The following is a 21,678-nucleotide window of genomic DNA, read 5'->3' as shown; positions in this document are numbered from 1 at the left end:
GCTTTGTCTTTCTCTCTGCTATTCTGCCTTCTCTTCCTGCTGCAGGCTTCCTATTGGCTTTTACATTTGCTCAAGTCTTTCTCATTCAAACACAGTGTATGTCAGTCGCTCAGTCATGAGACACCATGGACTGTAGCCATTAGGCTCCTCTGTCTGTGGAATTCTCCAAGAAAGAATACTGGAGTGGGTCGTCACTCCCTTCTCCAGGGGATCTTTCTGACCCAGGGATTGAACCTGGGTCTCTCACATTGCAGGCAGATTCTTTACCATCTGAGCCACCAGGGAAACCAGTCTCCCCCTGAATACACTGCCTCATCCTGTGTTACCTATCCTTCCCTTCATCTATAAATTACTCACTTTGTTCATCCCCACTCATTCCTTAGGCCCATATCTGCCTCCTGCCTCCATCTGTCATGGAAATGTTGTTGTTCATTTGCCCAGTTGTGTCCAACTCTTCGCAAACTCCATGGACTACAGCACACCAGGCCTCCCTATCCAATATCCCTTGCTAAAGTCTGCAATGACTTTGATGTTATAGAAACCAAGGACAAAACATTCGTTCCTGTCTTACCGAACTTCTCAACAGCACTAAGAAGCTGTCTGTTACTCGCCTTTACTGGAATTTGTTAAAACAGAGATGAGTCCAAAATGGAATCACTCCTGCTAGGTCCAGTGCAGTAAACTAAGACTTAATACCTGCCTTGACTATGGTTTGAACCTTCTCCAGGAATGTGACCTTTGACTGGAACTTCCAGGTCAGCACTAATAAGATACTCCACCCAATAGCCCCTTCTGTTCCCCTTAACAGGCTACCTTGTCTAAGACAATGCCTTCTTTGTTAATAAAACAATACATTCTTTGCTAAGAATGTCATATTTCCATTCTCTCTCTGACTTTAAAATCCTTTGCTATCTGTGGCTGGAGGCAACCCTTTCCTTGCTGGATAGGAGACAGCTGGGTTTGTGAATCATCCAATAAAGCCAGTTAGATGGTCAGATTTACTCAGCTGAATTTTTGTTGTTTAACAGTATCTTTCCTGGGCTTCCAGAATATACCCCTCTTGCTTTTCTTCTATTCCCAGGGCCCTTCTTCCTTTACAGGCTCATTGTCCTTGACCTCCCTTCACATGCTAGAGCTCTCTAAGCCCCACTTTCAAAGCCCTTCTCTCCTCTCTTCCGTCCTTGAGTCACCACCACCCATCCAGGTGTCTCCCACTGTCTATCTCAGATCTCTACTTCAGTGTCTCAAAAGCAAAACAAAGTCTCAAAGTGCAAACCCCAGTGCATTTATTCATTCCTTTCTCAACTACTGGGCTCCCCAGGTGGCTCAGTGGTAAAGGATCTGCCTGCCAATAGAGGAGACGCAAGAGACGTGGGTTCAATCCCTGGGCCGGGAAGATCCCCTGGAGGAGGGCACCCACTCCTGTATTCTTGCCTGTGAAATCCCATGGACAGAGGAGCGCGGTGGGGTTGCAAAGAGAAGTCAAATGTCTACTGTTGACTGGCCTCAACTTCCCCAAGGTCATGACAGATTTCTGTATATGATCATTTCAAAGGAAACTCCTTGTACTTGTACATCATGTCTTAGAGTTAGAAATATAAACCTACCGGTATCCCTGGGTAGCCTGGGGTCCCCCGAAGTCCTGGGAACCCTGGCTCTCCCTGGAAGACACATGACGCTTGTCATTCTTCTTAGTTGTTCTAGAACAGCCTATTGTGATATTTCCCCTGTTCCTTGCTTCCAACCCTGCAGCAGTAAATTTAGACAAAGTAACCCAAATTCCTCACAGCTACTGGATCAGGAGGCTAAAGACTAGGAAACCATTATCTTAATCGAAAACAGGATTCGAATCTACTGTTTCTCAAATTGTGCATAAATGGCAAAATGTTAATTGTGCCAAGAACTTTTTAATGGCTGCTTCCTTGAAATTTTTGTGATTAGTTCTTTCATAGCCACCATCCTGGGGAAAAGCTGACCGCAGTCAGGAGACAAAGGAGATGAGTGCACATCGGAAAGCTCAGTTTTTCTCTTCCAACTTTGCATTCTAAGCTTTAGTTTCTGGTTTACATTCAATCACAACCTCAGATGCAAATATCTGTTTGAGCCCTAGTCATCTTTCTGTGGGAGAACATGAGAGAACTTTCTTAAAACATAATCTGAAAGCAAGATGGGTGGAGGGAGTGGGGATTGGGTGCAGGCAATCAGATGGTACTCCAAACTCCCAGCTATAAGATAAACAGTCCTAGGGATACAATGTAAATGTGAGAAATCTAATTAACACTGTTAATTTTTAAAAGTTAAGAGAATAAAGCCTAAGAATTACCGCACACACAAAATTTTTTCCTTCTTTAATTTTGTATCTATAAGAGATGGTGAGCTCACTAAACTTATGATGATAATCATTTCATGATGTATGTAAGTTATTATGCTGTACACCTTAAGCTTAGGTAGTTCTATGTGTCAATTATATCTCAATAAAGCTGGAAGAATAAAGAAAAAAGCATGAGAAGAAAGAAAATCATCACCTTTCTGTCCTGAAGACATATACCATTGGTTCTGGCCAAAACAACATTTCAAGGAAAGGCCATTTCAAGCCAACATTTCAAGATGGCTAGGCCATCTCGTTGCTATGTCACCCAGGTTTATTTATTTAGCAAAACACTAACTAACCATCTCCTGTGTGAGAGGATACATACCTTGGAACCATTACATCCTGGCAAACCAGCAAGTCCATAAGGTCCGGGATGGCCTGGGATGCCCTAAAAACAGAGAAAGTCTCAAAAAGAAAATATATCAGGCTCTGGGCCAGGTAGAAACAGTGCAGAGCACACAATGGGAAAAGACAGGCTAACTTAGATAGTTATTTAAGTACAAATGGTTATTTAAATAGTTAAGCAGAAAACTGACTATTTTAGATAATTTAAATTAAAATCATAGGAAATAACATAGGCTAATTAAAACCATAAATTATCAAGTGAAGATAAAGCAAACGGTCTCTCTATTCAAAATGAGCCCATTAACATGCTGTATTAAATTGGGGAAAAGAAGAGGGGGGAAGTGTGCATAGTGGTAACTATCTGATTATTTTCATCCTGTGCTATTAATAGATTTATTCCATTCTATTCTATTCTGTCTCATCCCATCCCATCCCACCCCAATCTATTCCATTCTATTATGCTTACATTTCAGGAAATAGAATTTGACTTGATATCCTATAAATCCACACTCTTAATACACTATAATTCTGACATTTTCATCATGTAGCCAAAACATCATACTCATTTTCTTGTGTTAGTGCTTTAAACATCTTTATTAAAATGAGCTTACTTATTATTTCATTTACACATTTTCTCACTACTTACTGGAAGTCCAGGAGGACCTGAAAACCCTGGTAATCCAGTTATTCCCTAAAGACACAGAAAAGAAGAAAGATGGCAAGAAAAAAATAAAAATGTTCAACCTGTAAACAAAATATGATTTATCATTCCAATAACCCCATTCTGTAACTATAATTGGGAACAGCTAAAAGCGATTTGAAACACACGAAAAAGCTGGACAAACTCTGTAAATCTTACATTTATGTAACTTTTAAAAAGACGTGATTAAGATCATTTTTGGCGTTTTAGGGGGATAGATTTTTTAAGGCATAATTTGCATAAAGTGCTCCAATCTTCCACAAACAGATTGAGGAATATTTACCTGTGTACATATGCAGGTTTTGGTGATTCCCACCCAACCAGACACAGAACCTCTCCACCACCCTATACGTTACCCTCATGCAACTTTCCAGTCGATTAATACCTAACCCCAAGTGAGTAACCACTATGTAGATTTCTACCATTATAGAGTGCTTTTACCTGCCCTTGAACGGCATCTACAGAAGCGGCTCACACACAACCTACTCCTTTGTGACATCTGTATAACTTTTACAGTGCCGGGGGTTCTTTTTACTTTTTAAAACAAGATTTTTCATCAAACAGGCGGGATAGACTGGTTGGACTACTAACCCTCACGCCTTTGGCACCAGTCAGTCCTGGAGATCCTGGAGAGCCCTAGATCCAAATGCAAAAAACAAGGTAAGCACTGTGACAATTACTTGGCACTAATAAGCCCGTACATGAAAGGTCCTGGTTTTATTCACACGCCACACAGTTTTGCTCTTGCGATTATTTCATTGTTAACACGGTTCAATTGCTTGCTTGTTTCATTGGCGCTATAGTTATGTATCCGAAGGGACAAACAGAAATCCATTCATACCCCTGCGGCTCAAGGTGGGGGGCCCAACAGTAGCATCATCTGGGAGCTTGTTAGAAATGCGCCATCCTGGGTCTCCCCCACCTCCCAGACCTATTGATTCAGAATTTGCATTTCAACAAGATTTGATGATGATTCTTGCTCACATTAGTGTCTGAGAAGGGCTTCGGGAAAAGCCCCACATTAGCCAGACAGCTGCCGCGGGCTGATAAGGATGAATGACACAATTACAACGGCGGATGGGAATGGCAGGCAATATTTCTGCGCATGAGAACTACTTTATTAACAAAATGTGCCTGGCAGGCACAAATAAATAAATAGCAAACCGAGAACTGCCTGAACCAGAGATAAACTTGCTTTGAACACACAGTGAGTACACATGGAGGTCCTGTTTCTTAGAGAATAGCCCCAAACAAAACTGTTTTAACAAAACCACTTGGTGTGAAAGTTCCATTGTCATCCAAAAGTTTTTCTTCATTCCTGAGAGTTTCAGTGTGTTTTGGTATTTCTGATTATTTGAGGACAGGGTTGTTACAGAGACTTCTGAGACGGGACCGTCAAGGCCAAAGTCAGTCTTTCTTGTCTGAAGCGGAATTCCTAGGTGCCTGACCTTACCCCCTCCTCTGCCGGCGGCTGTCTGTAATCTGCAGATGCCAGAAGCGTGACCTGCAGATTTCAGTTCACCATTATAAACTGTCTCATATAGAAAATATTCAGAATGAAGACCTTTATAAACCTGCAACACCTTTTTAATCAGGTTTTAATATTCTCTGATTGCCTACCTTTGGTTAAATTATCATTTGTGGCTATATCTTTAGGCTACGGGCTTCCCAGGTGGTGCACTGGTAAAGAACCTGCCTGCCAATGCAAGAGACGCGAGATGTGGGTTCAGTCCCTGGGTTGGGAAGATTGCCTGTAAGGAAACGGCAACGCACTCCAGTATTCCTGCCAGGAAAATCCCGTGGACAGAGGAGCCTGGCGGGCTACATTTCATTGGGTCAGAAAGAGTCAGACATGACTGAGCACAGCACAGAACACAATACAGCCACTCGAAGCTATGGTTTACTCTATCAGTTTTCTGGATGAATGTTATGGAATACCTACACATCATGTAACCCACACAAAGCACCATGTGTATACAACTATAATTTTAATCCGTTACTGACTTCTCTAGATAAAAGCTAAGGAAACCAGCAGAATGGAGTGCGGAAAACAAAACAAATAGGAGTGAGTTAGCATTCGGCTGACCTGAAGTCCAGGGCTGAAGTGACAAATTCCCCTCCAGGGAAATGGAGGGAAATCTGAGAGCACGCCCTGAAGGAATGTAGCGGAATGTTCAGACACTAAGCATGTCTGAAACCAGACACTAAATATCCGGAATCGAAAGGACTTTTTTCACATTAGGATTAGAGAAAGGAGAAGCGGAGAAACAGAACGCACACGTGAATACAGGAAAGTAGAATCCCTGGAAGGCAGGAAGTCTTGCGGCTGTAGCAATGGGCTTAATTTCTTTGACTGTAGGAATTTGATTCTGGCGTCATATAATCCTGGATTTGAACTCTGATTTTACCACCTATTAGCTGTGTAACCAGGACAAATCGCTTCATGTTCTGAGGGTCAGTTTCCTCATCTCTATGATGAAGATAATAATATGTCACCATCGTCATGACCAATGAGATCGGTTGAGGAGTAAAAGAAATCCAGTCAAGAAGAAATGTCCCAGTGCCCCAGAGCCTGACTCAGAATAGGGGGAGCACACTGACTGAAGCCGCCCACCCTAGTCAGGCACCGTGTAACCATTTGTGTGTTACCTTAGGACAGGAGGGACTGGTAAGGAACAGGGAACTATAAGCTACCACCAACCGGAAGGTTTGGAAAGGCCAAAAGGAGACACCATGTATCCTACCGCCTCCCAGAATCCTCCGCGCTGGAATCCATCTTGACTGAGAGATGCCTGTGCCACCAGGAAGGACTCTGAGTCAGAGTGATTGGCCAGAGACAACCTGGAAACTAACCCCATCACCATAAAACCCGAGACTGCAAGCCACACAGCGGAGCAGTTCTCCTGGGTTCCCTTGCTCGGCTGCTCTCCACCCGGTGCCTCTTGCTTTGTCAGCTCGTGTGTTTCCTCGCACGGTTTATTTCCGAGTGTTAGACAAGAGCCTTGGAAGGGGTGCCCCTTCCTGCAACAAATTCACATAAAATGTTACCTAAATATTCTGTAACATCACTTAGGAAATTTAAAAAGATTTAAAATTATAATTTAAAAATTATAATCAGCCTCCACAACTTATTAGTTAGTTCATAGCTTCCGGGAAGCCAGCAGGCAGGGGAGTGACCCAGGGGGTGCGTGAGAGTCCAGGCTTGAGTCCAGGCTTAATTCCACAGCAGAAAAGAGCCATCAGCAAATCTAGTGGTTATGCAGTTATTTAGCAAATCCTCTAGGGCATTTATTTAAACAAAGCCCTTTGTTGTATCACAGACTTTAGGATAAAAATGTGTGACGAGTGTGAAGGGCGGTGGGCTCTGGTAAGAACCTTAGGAGGCCCGACACTGAAGAACCCAGCTGAGAAACAGGAATCAGGGAAAGAAGGAAAGCATTGGGGAGGGGAGAGAAGAGAAAGGAGGGTTCCAGAAACAAAGGCCTGTGTTTCAAGGAGAAAAGAGGGAGCCTCACAGCTGGAAACGTAGCAGAGGGGTCGGGGGCCAGACAAAGACACAGAGTATTCTCTACTGACCTTTTGGGGGTTGAGTGCAAAGTGGAGGTCATGGGTTTTCAGGGAGGGAGCAGAAGGCAAATTGTTGCTGGCTAAGGAGTGAATAGGAGATGAACCACAGCCTGTGTGGTTGGTTGTTTTTTTTTTTTAAAGAAGTCTGTCTGAGATAGGAAAGACAGAGAAAGGATGGCGGTCCTTGGATTATAGTGCTGGACAGATCCAGAGGAAGTTATATGCTGGTATGGGTTTTGCATAAAGATGGAAAGAGAAAAACCAATAACCAAGTTGACATAGCTGAGAAAGAGGACACACCATCAGAGTGCGATTCTAGTGGAAATCCCAGTGACCAGGATACAGGTAGAGAACAGGGCTTGAATGGAGGCAGAAAACACCTCACCAGCGGCCAATGCAGGTGTTCAGTTCAGTTCCGTTGCTCAATCGTGTCCGACACTTTGCGACCCCACGGATTGCAGCACGTCAGGCCTCCCTGTCCATCACCAACTCCTGGAGTTTACCCAAACTCATGTGTACTGAGTTGGTGATAAGCATCCAATCATCTTATCCTCTGTCGTCTCCTTCTTCTGCCTTCAGTCTTTCCTAGAATCAGGGTCTTTTCAAATGAATCATCTCTTCCATGCAGATGTTCAGTTCAGTTCAGTTCAGTCGCTGAGTCGTGTCTGATTCTTTGTGACCCCATGAATCGAAGCACACCAGGCCTCCCTGTCCATCACCAACTTCTGGAGTTTACTCAAACTCATGTCCATCGAGTCAGTGATGCCATCCAAACATCTCATCCTCTGTCATCCCCTTCTCCTCCTGTCCCCAATCCCTCCCAGCATCAGAATCTTTTCCAATGAGTCAACTCTTCGCATGAGGTGGCTAGAGTACTGGAGTTTCAGCTTTAGCATCAGTCCTTCGAAAGAACACCCAGGACTGATCTCCTTTAGGACGGACTGGTTGGATCTCCTTGCAGTCCAAAGGACCCTCAAGAGTCTTCTCCAACGCCATAGTTCAAAAGCATCAATTCTTCGGCGCTCAGCTTTCTTCACAGTCCAACTCTCACATCCATACATGATCACTGGAAAAACCATAGCCTTGACTAGACGGACCTTAGTTGGCAAAGTAATGTCTCTGCTTTTTAATATATTATCTAGGTTGGTCATAACTTTACTTCCAAGGAGTAAGCGTCTTTTAATTTCATGGCTGCAATCCCCATCTGCAGTGATTTTGGAGCCCCCCAAAATAAAGTCTGTCGCTGTTTTCGCTGTTTCCTCATCTATTTGCGATGCAGGTGTGGAGACCCCTAAATCAGGAAGTAGGAGGATGTAGAGCTGAGGACTGAAAGATACTGATAGTCTTTTCTTTTTTTTAAATTGGAGTATAATTGCTTCAAATTGTGGTGCTGGAGAAGACTCTTGAGAGTCCTTTGGATTGCAAGGAGATCAAACCAGTCCACCCTAAAGAAAATCAGTCCTGAATATTCATTAGAAGGACTGATACTAAAGCTGAAGCTCCAACACTTTGGCCACATGATGTGAAGAACCAACTCACGGGAAAAGACCCTGATGCTGGGGAAGATTGAAGGTGGGAGGAGAAGGGGACGACAGGGGACAAGATGATTGGATGGCATCACTGACTCAATAGACATGAACTTGAGGAAACTCCAGGAGACAGTGAAGGACAGGGAGGCCTGGTGTGCTGCAGTCCATGGGGTGGCAAAGAGTGGGACACAAGCTGGTAGCTGAAACCAATGGAACTGCTTTACAATATCGTGTTAGTTTCTACTGTAGAGCCACATGAATTACCTATGTGGATACACACAGCCCCTCCTTGGACCTCTCGCCCACCCCCATCCCATTCCTCTAGACCATGAGTGCTGAGCTGAGCTGCTTGTGCTATACAGCAGCTTCCTTGCTGATATATAGCTAATTTACACATCTTAGTGTAAATACATTGATATATATACACTTTCATTTGTAAAATAGATAGCTTGAAATAAGCAGAGTTCTGAGGGCCCAGCTAAGACTGGAGCAGGAATTTACCATGGCATCCATCATCATAAAGAAGCTTAAGTGGACTGGGGTTTTTCCAAACTCATAGGCTAACATACCTTGGGTCCCTGTGGTCCAGGCACACCTTCGGGACCTGGGTATCCCTTCTGGCCAGGAGGCCCTGGGGGTCCTGGGAAGCCTTTCTCCCCCTGTTAAAACCAAAACAAGACAATACACACACAGAATAGCAATGCCCAGGAGTAAACATAACCATCATTTTCTCCTCTTTATGATATAACGATAACATTTTGCACATTTTTTTCTTGGATTAAAAAAATAGCTCTCAATGCTAAGTGTAATAGAAACTGGAATGTTGCTGTTAGTATTTGTCTATAGGCTTGAAACCATTTGTCTTTGGTCTTCTGGAAGCTCGACTTTTAGCCAACTGGCAGAGCTACATAGAACAGAGATTCAGGGAATCAAGAACTGAGAGGGAAAGCCCAGTTAGAAAGATGGAGGTTGGTGAAGGGTGTTTTTTGGGGGATGGAGAGAGAGTGACAATCAGGTTCAGGAATGTCTTGGGAGTGTGCATAATCGCTATGTAGCTCGAAAGAACAACACACAGGCTATGAGTTTCAGTCCTTTCTTGATTACACAGGAATTAGTAATTCAATCTGCTATTTGTGGAGGAGATGCAGGAGAGATATCAAGAGTGGCAAAACCAAAAGTGTGAGCTACATAGTTAAGAGATGATAATATAGGAAAGCCCTTAGGGGTCAGGGAGTAATTTTAGGCCCAGTAAGGGACATGGTTCTGCCAACAAATAATCTTCCCATGAACACAGATCCTGGGATTACTCTTCAACAGTTAAGGCCACTGGTTTGATTCAGATAATCTAGTAGACAAGTGGAAACTTAGATTTTTAAAACAGAGCAAGTCAGCTATTTCACATGAAGTGTGCACACACACACCCAATAAAAAGAGAAGCAGAAGAATTTGCTAGGCCCCTCTCAAGACTGTTACCTTCACACTTTGAATAGCATCTCACCCAGAGGAGGGATTCAATAAATGCTTCTTGAATGAGAGAATGAGTCATAGCTTTTCAACACGGATCTGAACATACCACTTTCACAGCTTCAGGGAAAAACCCTACATCAAACTACACATGAATCATTGAATACTTTAAATATGGTAATTTTTATTGTAATTAATGTGCAAATTATTTTGTCTAAAGAGCTTAAAATGCATTCTTTTAAAAATATTTTTAAGCAGTCATCTTTCAATATTGTTAAGCAATTCATTAGCGTATCTGAGAAAAGGGTTTTGTAAACAAAGGAAAAATTTTAGTTCTGGCTCCGTCTTAATTATCACAAATTGAAAGTTAATGGAGCGAATTAATGAGATTTCACGGCACTCATTTTTTACTCCAATTCTGCAATGGAGCTACTTTGTCTAGCTGAATTTTTGCCTCGAGAGAGTGCTTGTGCAAGATTCTTCCACCAGAGGGCGCCCTTACACAAATGCTGCAGGACAAAATCCGCGGGTTTCGTTGGTGTCCAAGTGAGCGAATCACGCTGTTTTCAATTCTCTCGCCTTCAGCGACAATGTAAACAGGGGATACATACGGATCATTCTCAAAAACTTTCTTTTCCTTTAACTTAATATTTTTTGTTTCCAGATCGAGAGAGTTACAGTAATTGCCCGCATTTATACCAGTTATCTGAAGCTTTCCTCCAAGGCTTTTCCACCACTCCCGATTAGTATTTATATACAATTACTTTAAAATTGTTTTGGGGGAAGGACTTTCCTGACTGTTAACACCAGTGGTTAACACTTCACCTTCCAATTCAGGGAGTGCAGGTTCAGTCCCTGGTCAGGGAGCTAAGACCCCACATGTTTCCTGGCCAAAAAACCAAAATATAAAACAGAAGACAAATTTAATAAGACAAAACAATTGGATTTGGGGAATGGAATATGTTCCTGCTGATCTGTCTGCTACCAATGAAGGAAGAGTGTGAATGGTTAATGAGCTCTATGGAGAAAAGAACCAGAATGAAGGTTTTGTTTTTACCTTCTCCCCTTTGGCCCCATCACAGAAGCACTGGCCTTTGTCTTTACAGATACAGCCCTAGGAAGAGAGAAAGAGAAAGGGTTTTGTTTAAAAACGGCTTAATAAATTCCAACCGACAGAACAAAAGCAAACATATTTTTCTGTTCTCTGAGCATCAAACACCATTTAGCAGGAGTCCTGTGATACCGTAGCAATTTATCAATAGAAACAGAGTAGAAAAGTGAGAAGGATATAGAACTGTCAGATAATTGTACACCATTTTTATTGTATTTAGGAATTTCAAGTGATTTATTCATGGAAAAGACCAAGTCAGCTCTCCTTTTTTTCCCCAGAACACTATATAGTTGAATCATATGAAATTGCCATTGTTGTAGGGAGAAAGTGGTCTAATATTTGCAGATTTCTTGGTTCAACAAAATGAACATAGCTGAATTTGTATATATTAACTGGTGATATCTTCTGTAGATAATTCTATAGGTTTCTTTCCCTGCAAAAATGTTTAAGACTGAAAAAGGATGATCAGTATTCATCATGTATTTTCAAGAAGAAACTAATTCACTGATGCTGATATCAAAGTGCTCTTTCTTATTAAAAAACAAAACCAAAAATTGGGCTGTGACCTTGGGAACTCACACATCTTAATGGTCACTTAGAACCACTTGCAACCCTAGCTTTCACACCTATGCGCATGCCAACTCTAATGAAGGTGTTTTTATTTATTTATTTTACGAAGGCCAGTTTTTATTTATTTATTTTATGAAGGCCAGTTTTTAAATTCCTCTCTGCCAGCAGAGAAAGAGAGAGAGAAATAGTTTTAAATAGTGGATTTAAACATTTTGGACACACATTCTATGGTTATATATTTATCTTTCTTTGGGGGGGTTGTTAATATTAACTGAAAATTAGTTTATTTTCCTCAGAAAAAAATACTAATTGACAACAGAGGCAGAGCAAGCCTAGGAGATGTGCTGGCTGGTAGGAAAAATAAAAAGAAATTGCCTCAGATAGTCCCAAAGTGAGGACTCTGCAATCAAAATAAAAATACACAGGGAATTCCCTGGTGTTCTAGTGGTTATGGCTCCGAGGTTCCACTGCAGGGGGCACAAGTTCCATTTCTGGTCAGGGATCTAAGATCATATATGCTGCCTGGTATGGCCAAAATAATAATAATGATAATTAAAAAACAAAAATATAAGTACACAAACAAAAAAAATTTAAATTGAATCTATTTTCTAATCCCAAGGCAGTAGATTATGTTGTTATTTAAGAAAGGGAAGACCATAATCATTTTCATACACTCATCGTTGATTCTCACCACATTTTCACCCATCACAATTTCTATGAATGAAAAATAAGTAATTGAAAAGGAAGGTCTATATTTCCCCCAAGGGTTAGTTATTTGGCATTCTTTAAGAAGACTAAAATTTTCCACTTTTCCTCCCTGATGCTGGGGATCATTAGGTCATATCTAGCTTAATTATTTTAATCTTGTTTTTCTGGGTTTTTAAACCTTAGTGTTCATTTCAATCACATATTTAAGTATACTAAAATATATACCAAATCTAGTATACTAATTTAGTGTACTAGTATACTAATATCTGGACTTCCCTAGTGGTTCAGTGGTAAAGAATATGCCTGCCAATGCAGGAGATGGGAATTTAATCCCTGGGTCAGGAAGATCCCCTGGAGAAGGATATGGCAACCCATTCCAGTATTCTTGCCTGGGAAATCCCATGGACAGAGGAGGTTGGTGGGCTAGAGTCCTTGGGGTCATAAAGAGTTGGACAAGACTTATTGACTGAACAACAATACTAATATTTATTAAAGCAGTTGTTCTCAAAGTGTGGATTTTTAGAGTAGTATCAGCAGTATCTGGAAACCTATCAGAAATGCAAATTCTTGGCCTCACTCCAGACTCAGAGAACCAATAACCCTGGTGTTGGTTGCAGTAATCTATAATAGGCCCCTGGGGTGACTCTGATACTACCAGTCTAAACCAACATCTATAAGCCCAGTCCGCAGGGTAGAGCTAATTCTTTAAAGATTTCTGAACACTTGGACCCTAGTCTGTATATCCGCTTTTTGTTTGTGATGCCATTTTCCCTCTCAATCCAAGAAAGTAGCCAGGCTTTAGGGAGGCTTTCGTCACTGGGCTGAAAGCAAAAGCTGCCGGAAGGTAAGATTTTTCCTGGCTTTTGTTTCTGGAGTGTAGGGACCCGCTGATGGTTGGCCCCAAGAATGGAGGGACCACCAAGCTGTTCCTCCACAGAGTCTGGAGGAGGCAGTAGGGCCTCAGAAGAGGAAAGTCTGAGTCTTACATCCAGATACTGGGGCAGGGACACTCAACCCCACACGGACCTGGTGCTCTAGTTTACACAGCAGTGGTGGCCACTGTTTCATGTAGATCCTGAGCCTCTCTGACTCTTCTGCCTCCCAGACATCACACAAGACCTGGATTTGGAGCATCTGGGACCACAGGTAGGAGAAGGCAAACTGGCAGTCCTCTACTCCTAAAAAGGCGCATGTTGCTGTTCAGTTGCTAAGTCATTTCCAACTCTTAGCAGCCTCATGGACTGCAGCACTCCAGGCCTCCCTGTCCATCACCAACTCCCAGAGTTTGCTCAAACTCATGTCCATTGAGTCAGTGATGCTATCCAACCATCTCACCCTCTGTTGTCCCCTTCTCCTCATGCCCTCAATCTTTCCCAGCATCAGGGTCTTTTCCAGTGAGTCAGCTCTTTGCATCATGTGGCCAAAGTATTGGAGCTTCAGTCCTTCCAGTGAATATTTAGGGTTGATTTCCTTTAGGATTGACTGGTTTAATCTCCTTGCTGTTCAAGGGACTCTCAAGAGTCTTTCCCAGCACCACAGTTCAAAAGCATCAATTCTTCATAGCTGAAGAATTGCCATCTTAAGGTTTATTTCTTGGAGTAAGTCACAGTCATATATTATTGGGACTCTTTCAGTCTTAGTTTGAACAAATAAATGCTTGCTGAACTCCTCCAAAACAAGGCCAGGTTCCCTTTCCTATATGCTCCAACAGGCCACTTGCAGCTATATGTGTAATGTATATTCTTCTTGATGCCCCTAAGCCTCAGAAGAGAAGGAACTGCCCAGTCTTGTTCACACTGTCAACCCTGGCTGTAATATGTCCTGAACAGATGCTTGTGGCTTGACTGAATGGATCAATGAATGAATGGAACACTGGTAATTTGTTTATATCCAGATTGGTCCTGGAATTTCAGGGCATGTGATATATATGGCTATTACTGGGCTGCCATGATTAAGATGTTTTCTGTATATATATATATATATATATATATATATATATATATATATATATATACAGGCTGCTCTGTCCATGGGATTCTCCAGGCAAGAATACTGGAGTGGGTTGACATTTCCTTCTCCAGGGGATCTTCCTGACCCAGGGATCGAACCCAGGTCTCCTGCATTGCAGGCAGATGCTTTAACCTCTGAGCCACCAGGGAAGCTCAGTCATATATATATACGTGTATATATTTTCTATGTATGAATTCTGAACAACTTTGTTTGAAGTGGGAGAGAATGAAACAAGCAGCTTTGGCTATTTTAACACATGTTAAAATTAACACAAGGTTAATTAGTTGTTAGTTGCTTGGATATACACATTTCGAGGGGAAAAATTTTTAAACCCTCAGAAGAACTGAAAAACAGTATAATGAATACCTATATATCTTTTCATCTAGGTTTCCCAACTGTTAACATACTCTCCTAGTCATTCCAGCTGTCACTTTCTCTCTGTTTCTCTCTCTACACACACACACACACACAAACGCGCGCATGCACACTTCCTTGCCAATCCATTGAAAAGTGGACTGTAGACACCATGACACTTCACACCTAACACTTCTGCAGGCATCACCCCCAAACAAGAGTACATTCTTATTCAGTAGCAACATCATTTTCAAACCTAAGAAAGGGACTCTGATGCAATGACTTCATTACTATTAATAGCTGTTAAACAAGATCTTCAGCTTTCCAAGGCTATTGACGACCGTTAGAAAATGAAAAGCTATTTAATTTTTAACAAATCTTTTCATACCAGAGATTTAGTCTCAATCAATGAGTTCACCTATAATCAATATATGAGGTCTGAACAAGTGACTGTCAGAGATCCAAGCGGCTTTAGAGCCCACACGACTGCACCCAGAGAGCAGGTGTGGGACTCTGGCACCAGCCCTCGTTTGTTCCCTTGAATCCCCTGCTGTCTGGGGACTGTCCTCGCATCTCCACCCACAGCAACACCGATCCCTGTGCACTGTCATCAAAATCACGGCCCCTAACTCTTTACATTATTGCCCTTGAGTTAGGGTCTTGAACCTTCATGGGTGACACATTTAGCCTTTGTTTTTACTTGGTTTCATGGTTTTCACATGAAGGTAGAAGTCTTATTTTGAAGGAGGAAGCAGAACAGGTTCTATCTTGAAAGCAGGACTCCATCTTGGGCTGGACGGTGGACTTGAAGCTATATGCCCAGTATCTATGGAAACGACATACCAACTGGAAAACCAGACCCAGGGCTCGTACCTAGACTCTCTGTCACCTAAAATAATACCCTAATTATCTGTGTAACCGAATAGAATCATACATTCTACTATGCTTATTGGGGTATGACCACAGGCCTATTGATAATTGTCCACTGTTAACTACCTAGGCTTAAGGCATATGAATCATGGGTTAACTTTAATTGTATCTTTCTTTTTCCTTTGTTCAGACTAGTTTCAGGGAATTCGGGGAGGCAGGTTTGTGCACATACAGTTAGGGTATATAAGATTTTCACAAAAACTGGTCGGGGTCCTTGGCTAAGAGGAGACTCTGCTTTGGGCTCGCTGGTGTAATAAACTGCACTCCACTATCTGCATTGTACTTCTGAGTGAGTTGTTTTCCAGAACACGTGGCTACAACAATTTGATGGTTTGGAGCTAGCTGGTTGGTTAGCTTAAGAAGTTAAAGTGAGCAATCAAAAACAGATAGACAAGATACATGAGCACTTTAGGCATTTTAACTTAAAACGTGCACACCAATTCTTCAGTCTTGTAAATAGGGTCCAGGCCCCTTCTTTGGGAACGGGGCTGCTGTTCAGAGGTCTACAGCATCAGTTTTGCTAAGTCACACCCATAATGTAATGTTGCAGAAACCAGTACTCGAGAAACCAAGCACCACACCCAGAGAGTGGGAGAACTCAGGTTTATTATGTCAGCAGGCTCAGAGGAGCTAACGCTCCAAGCTCTGAGCCCTGAACAAAGGGATTACAGAGTTTTTATAGACAGACTGTAGTGGGCAACATTCACTGTTAATAGGCTGGTTTAAACTAAGGGGTTTTGCGTGCATGAGAACAGCAGTCAAGAGGAGGAAGGGGATGTCTGACCTGGACCCGCATAATTAAGCAGGTTTGCAGGGACTGGGCGATTGCAAAGAGCAGGACAAGGGTGAGTGAGATAAACTCCAGTTCCTAGTATTGCAAGTCCCCACTTTCTGAGACTACATGACCTACATGATCTAGATTCTGCAAGGGCCAAGCTCAGTTACAGAGACAGAAGGAGAAGGGGGTCAAATTTTAACTTTTCCTTTTCAGAACCACCGACATTTCTAGTTTGGATTTTCTTGGAGCAGCCCAATTGTTTAAAGATGCTGGTGATGCAGTCTGAGTATGAGTCCTTCTAGATACGAATCCATGTTTCCCTCTAACTTTTTAAATGTTGTCTCAGCCACACTTAATTGAACAGCAGTTTGTTATCAGATCTTCCAAGCTAGTTTTCACAGAAACATGTCTTTTTCTGTATTTATATTTAACCAATTTGCTATTTAATATTTAATTAGATGACTTTGTTATAATAATAAGTACAACTGGCAGAAGCAACTAACTCTTGGCAATCACACATCTCCACCATGGAGCAGGCAAATGTTGGTGTGCAGGGAAAGCCTAGGCGTGTCAAGGGGGAGGCGGGCACTGGCAGCCATCGGTCTGTTGTACACCAGGTATGGAGAGTTCTGGTTAGAGGCTGACCGCTAGGAGAGTCAGTGAAAGGGAAATCACCGGGCCATCTACTCATCTGCCATGTCACCCACGTGTAGACGTTCAGCACTGTTGGCAGGATTCCAGAACCAGGCCTGGGGCTGTGTTTCTGGGCCCAGGTGAGAAGAACTGCTCCAGAATTCTTCCAACTTGAATTTTCAGTGACATTGGCGAGGCATGGCCCTGGCTGTATATCCGCACAATTGAACTGACTAGGACTTCAGAGGCTGTGAAGTTGCTGACCTGTGGGTGCTCCAGCTGATTGAGTTAACTCAAAATTACCGTCTGGGCAGCTATCTGGCTGATGGTCAGCTGCTTCTCTAGAAGCATGGAGCCCAGCCCAGGGCCATGTGAAATAAGGCATGGCACTGTCTTTGGATGGTGGTAACATTAGCCCCAGACTCAAGAGATCCATTTCTCTTAATTGTACTGCTTTTCTTAAAATAATTTTTTTTTATGTTTGAAATAAATTTTTAACTCTGTGAATGTGTTTTAATAATTCAATAATTCAGACAGATCAGTTTACTAGAATGTAACAGTGGCCATATTTTCATTTTTGTCGCATTTGATCCACTTTTTTGGACTCACTGTTGAAACACCATGATCATATTAACATAACATAACCCACTAATTACTACTCAAATGCTAGATCCTTTTAAAACCAGTATATCCAAATGCTGTGAACTATTAAGAAAGCATAATTATGGAAATTTCTTAAGTAACATTTTAATGATTTTTCCACTTCCAACAATAAAGTACCTCTTAGTTTCCATGTACCTTAATGAAGTAAGAAACCATTCATCAAGAGCAGAAAACCCTTAATAGTGATTTTCTGACTTTTCTCCTAATCACATCAGGAAGTAATCCAGGATTCCATGATATTTTACACTGTTGCATATTAAACAGTTAAACTTGTGAGACTGTAAACAGTTAAATCTTGTAGTCTATGAAGCCCAATGGAGAAGACAATGGCAACCCACTCCAGTACTCTTGCCTGGAAAATCCCATGGATGGAGGAGCCTGGTAGGCTGCAGTCCAGGGGGTCACTAGAAGTCGGACACGGCTGAGCGACTTCACTTTCACTTTTCACTTTCATGCACTGGAGAAGGAAATGGCAACCCACTCCAGTGTTCTTGCCTGGAGAATCCCAGGGACGGGGGAGCCTGGTGGGCTGCCGTCTATGGGGTTGCACAGAGTCGGACACGACTGAAGCGACTTAGCAGCAGCAGCAGCATGAAGCCCCAAAATCATAGGCCTTCTGCCAAATATGTATGGGATCTATTTCCAGATTTGCCAGCTACTATCTGGAGCATGATAGAGTGCCTGATGAACTATAGATGGAGGTTCGTGACACTGTACAGGAGAAAGGGAGCAAGACCATCCTCAAGAAAAATAAATGCAAAAAAGCAAAATGGCTGTCTGAGGAGACCTTACAAATATCTGTGAAAAGAAGAGAAGCCAAAAGCAAAGGAGAAAAGGAAAGATATACCCATTTGAATGCAGAGTTCCAAAGAATAGCAAGGAGAGATAAGAAAGTCTTCCTCAATGAACAGTGCAAAGACATAGAAGAAAACAACAGAATGGGAAAGACCGGAGATTTCTTCAAGAAAATTAGAGATACCAAGGGAACAATTTATCCAAAGATGGACTCAATAAAGGACAGAAATGGTATGGACCTAACAGAAGCAGAAGATATTAAGAAGAGGTGGCAAGAATACATAGAAGAACACTACAAAAAAATCTTCATGACCCAGATAATCACGATGGCATGATCACTCATCTAGGGCCAGACATCCGGGAATGTGAAGTCAAGTGGGCCTTATGAAGCATCACTACGAACAAAGCTAGTAGAGGTGATGGGAATTCCAGTTGAGCTATTTCAAATCCTGAAAGATGATGCTGTGAAAGTGCTGCACTCAATATGCCAGCAAATTTGGAAAACTCAGCAAGTAGCCACAGGACTGGAAAAGGTCAGTTTTCATTCCAATCCCAAAGAAAGGCAATGCCAAAGAATGCTCAAACTACCGCACAATTGCACTCATCTCACACGCTAATAAAGTAATGCTCAAAATTCTCCAAGCAAGGCTTCAGCAATACGTGAACCGTGAACTTCCAGATGTTCAAGCTGATTTTAGAAAAGGCAGAGGAACCAGGATCAAATTGCCAACATCCACTGGATCATCAAAAAAGCAAGAGAGTTCCAGAAAAACATCTATTTCTGCTTTATTGACTATGCCAAAGCCTTTGGCTGTGTGGATCACAATAAACTGTGGACAATTCTGAAAGAGAGGGGAATACCAGTCCATCTGACCTGACTCTTGAGAAACCTGTATGCAGGTCAGGAAGCAACATTTAGAACTGGACATGGAACAACAGAGTGGTTCCAAATAGGAAAAGGAGTATGTCAAGGCTGTATATTGTCACTCTGCTTATTTAACTTATATGCAGAGTACATCATGAGAAATGCTGGGCTGGATGAAGCACAAGCTGGAATCAAGATCCCTGGGAGAAAGCAATAACCTCAGATATGCAGATGACACCACCCTTATGGCAGAAAGTGCAGAACTAAAGAGCCTCTTGATGAAAGTGAAAGAGGAGAGTGAAAAAGTTGGCTTAAATCTCAACATTCAGAAAACAAAGATCATGGCATCTAGTCCCATCACTTCATGGCAAATAGATGGAGAAACAGTGGAAACAGTGGCAGACATTTTTTTTTTTTGTCTCCAAAATCACTGCAGATGGTGATTGCAGCCATGAAATTAAAAGACGCTTACTCCTTGGAAGAAAAATTATGACCAATATAGACAGCATATTAAAAAGCAGAGACATTACTTTGCCAACAAAGTTCCATCTAGTCAAGGCTATGGTTTTTCCAGTGGTCATGTATGGATGTGAGAGTTAGACTATAAAGAAAGCTGAGCACTGAAGAATCAATGCTTTTGAACTGTGGTGTTGGAGAAGACTCTTGAGAGTCCCTTGGACTGCAAGGAGATCCAACCAGTCCATCCTAAAGGAAATCAGTCCTGAATGTTCATTGGAAGGACTGATGTTGAAGCTGAAACTCCAATCCTTTGGCCACCTGATGTGAAGAGCTGATTCATTGGGAGAAACCCTGATGCTGGGAAAGATTGAAGGTGAGAGAAGAAGGGGATGACCAAGGATGAGATGGTTGGATGGCATCACTGACTCAATGGACAAGAGTTCGAGTAAACTCCGGGAGTTGGTGATGGACAGGTAGGCCTGGCGTGCTGCAGTCCGAAGGGTCTCAAAGAGTCGGACACAACTGAGCAACCGAACTGAACTGAACTGATCTGGAGCTTTGGGAAAATGACTTAATCCTTCCAAGTTACGTCACCTGTAAAGGAAGACAGTAAGATCTATCTTTACACAGAATGCCCTGCATTCCGTACCAGACTCAGTCTTTGGGGGTGCTACCCTCTCCTTTTTTGCTCCACTATCTTATATCAAGGAACATTCATGTTAGTGTCTGATATGTTTTTCCAAACAAGCCACTGCCTTCCCAGGCAGTTCTTCCTGAAGTCATTTGTCCAGTATCCATTGTCCTGAGCAATCATCAGAGACACCAAAAAGTATCATTTGTTAATAATCATCTGAGAGTATATTGACTATATTAGTTAATATATTAGTAATTGAATATATTAGTTAATTCATGTACAAATATGATTTGTACATGAGCACAGAAACAACTTGTTTTATTTGTGTAATAAAATAAACTGGTGTTAGATGCACCAGGGGTACTGGGTGCTTATAAGTGAAAGGGGGCATATCAAATATGTTATAAAAGTAGAAAGCAATTTTGGGCCGCTGAACAATCAGCTCTCACACTTTGCTCTCTGTTTCAACTTCTGCTGTGACCATGTACCACCTGCTGTCTGCCTTCTGTTTCAGGGATTTGTGACTGAACGGTTAAGGGCACTGCCTTGGGGCAGACTTCTTAGGTCTAAATCCCAGCTCTGCCCAGCCACCCATGTGACTCTGAGTGAGCTCTGGTGCCTCAGTTTCCACATCTGTAAAATGGGGTCAAGTGGGTAACTTCTTAGAGGAATGCATAGGATGCCTGCAGAGGGCTGTGAAGGAAATCAGAAGCGTTACCCCCAAACCTGCCTCTTTGATATAGAAATTATTTTGAGTTGAAGGCAACTAAAAATCACTAAATGCAGAAAAAACTCCTCCCTTTGTTCTTAAATTCAGGAAAGAAATTTAATAATTTAGTAAAGATAGAAGTTATCAGCCCAGAGAGGGCACTAGAGGAATCTGTATACAAACCTCATTAATCTAGCCCTATCTTCCAGTTGCTCCTTCACCCTTCACTACCTCTAGCCCAAACCCCTTTGTTTAATCAATTCTTCACAAATTTACTGCTTCTTTGTCTAAAAGGTCAAAATGCTTCCTCCTCAGGTCACTTCTGCAAAGACTCCCAGGCACATATTAAAAAAAAAAAGCTTTTAAAAATACATGTATGCCTCTCTCCTATTAACCTCTTTTTCTCAGTTTAATTTTCAGACCCAGCTAGGGACCCTAAGAGTTTCTAGGAAAACATTTTCCTCACCTTTGCAGGCAGACTCT

General features: G+C 42.1%; 1 protein-coding gene across 1 annotated transcript in view; it reads right to left on the bottom strand.

Annotated features, from left to right (window-relative positions):
• The window catches only part of COL4A3 (collagen type IV alpha 3 chain), a 156,988-nt gene that overhangs the window by 63,937 nt on the left and 71,373 nt on the right, over nucleotides 1-21,678 (bottom strand). Inside the window, exons 2-7 of the mRNA XM_069578390.1 lie at nucleotides 11,034-11,090; nucleotides 9,082-9,171; nucleotides 4,008-4,052; nucleotides 3,363-3,407; nucleotides 2,697-2,759; nucleotides 1,608-1,661 (exon numbers count right to left, since the gene is read on the bottom strand). Of these exons, the coding sequence (XP_069434491.1) occupies nucleotides 1,608-1,661; nucleotides 2,697-2,759; nucleotides 3,363-3,407; nucleotides 4,008-4,052; nucleotides 9,082-9,171; nucleotides 11,034-11,090 (354 nt within the window). The remainder of the gene's footprint in view (nucleotides 1-1,607; nucleotides 1,662-2,696; nucleotides 2,760-3,362; nucleotides 3,408-4,007; nucleotides 4,053-9,081; nucleotides 9,172-11,033; nucleotides 11,091-21,678) is intronic.

This window comes from Ovis canadensis, chromosome 2, assembly GCF_042477335.2.
Source record: "Ovis canadensis isolate MfBH-ARS-UI-01 breed Bighorn chromosome 2, ARS-UI_OviCan_v2, whole genome shotgun sequence".
NCBI lineage: Eukaryota > Metazoa > Chordata > Mammalia > Artiodactyla > Bovidae > Ovis > Ovis canadensis.
This window is presented reverse-complemented; position numbering and strand designations above follow the sequence as displayed.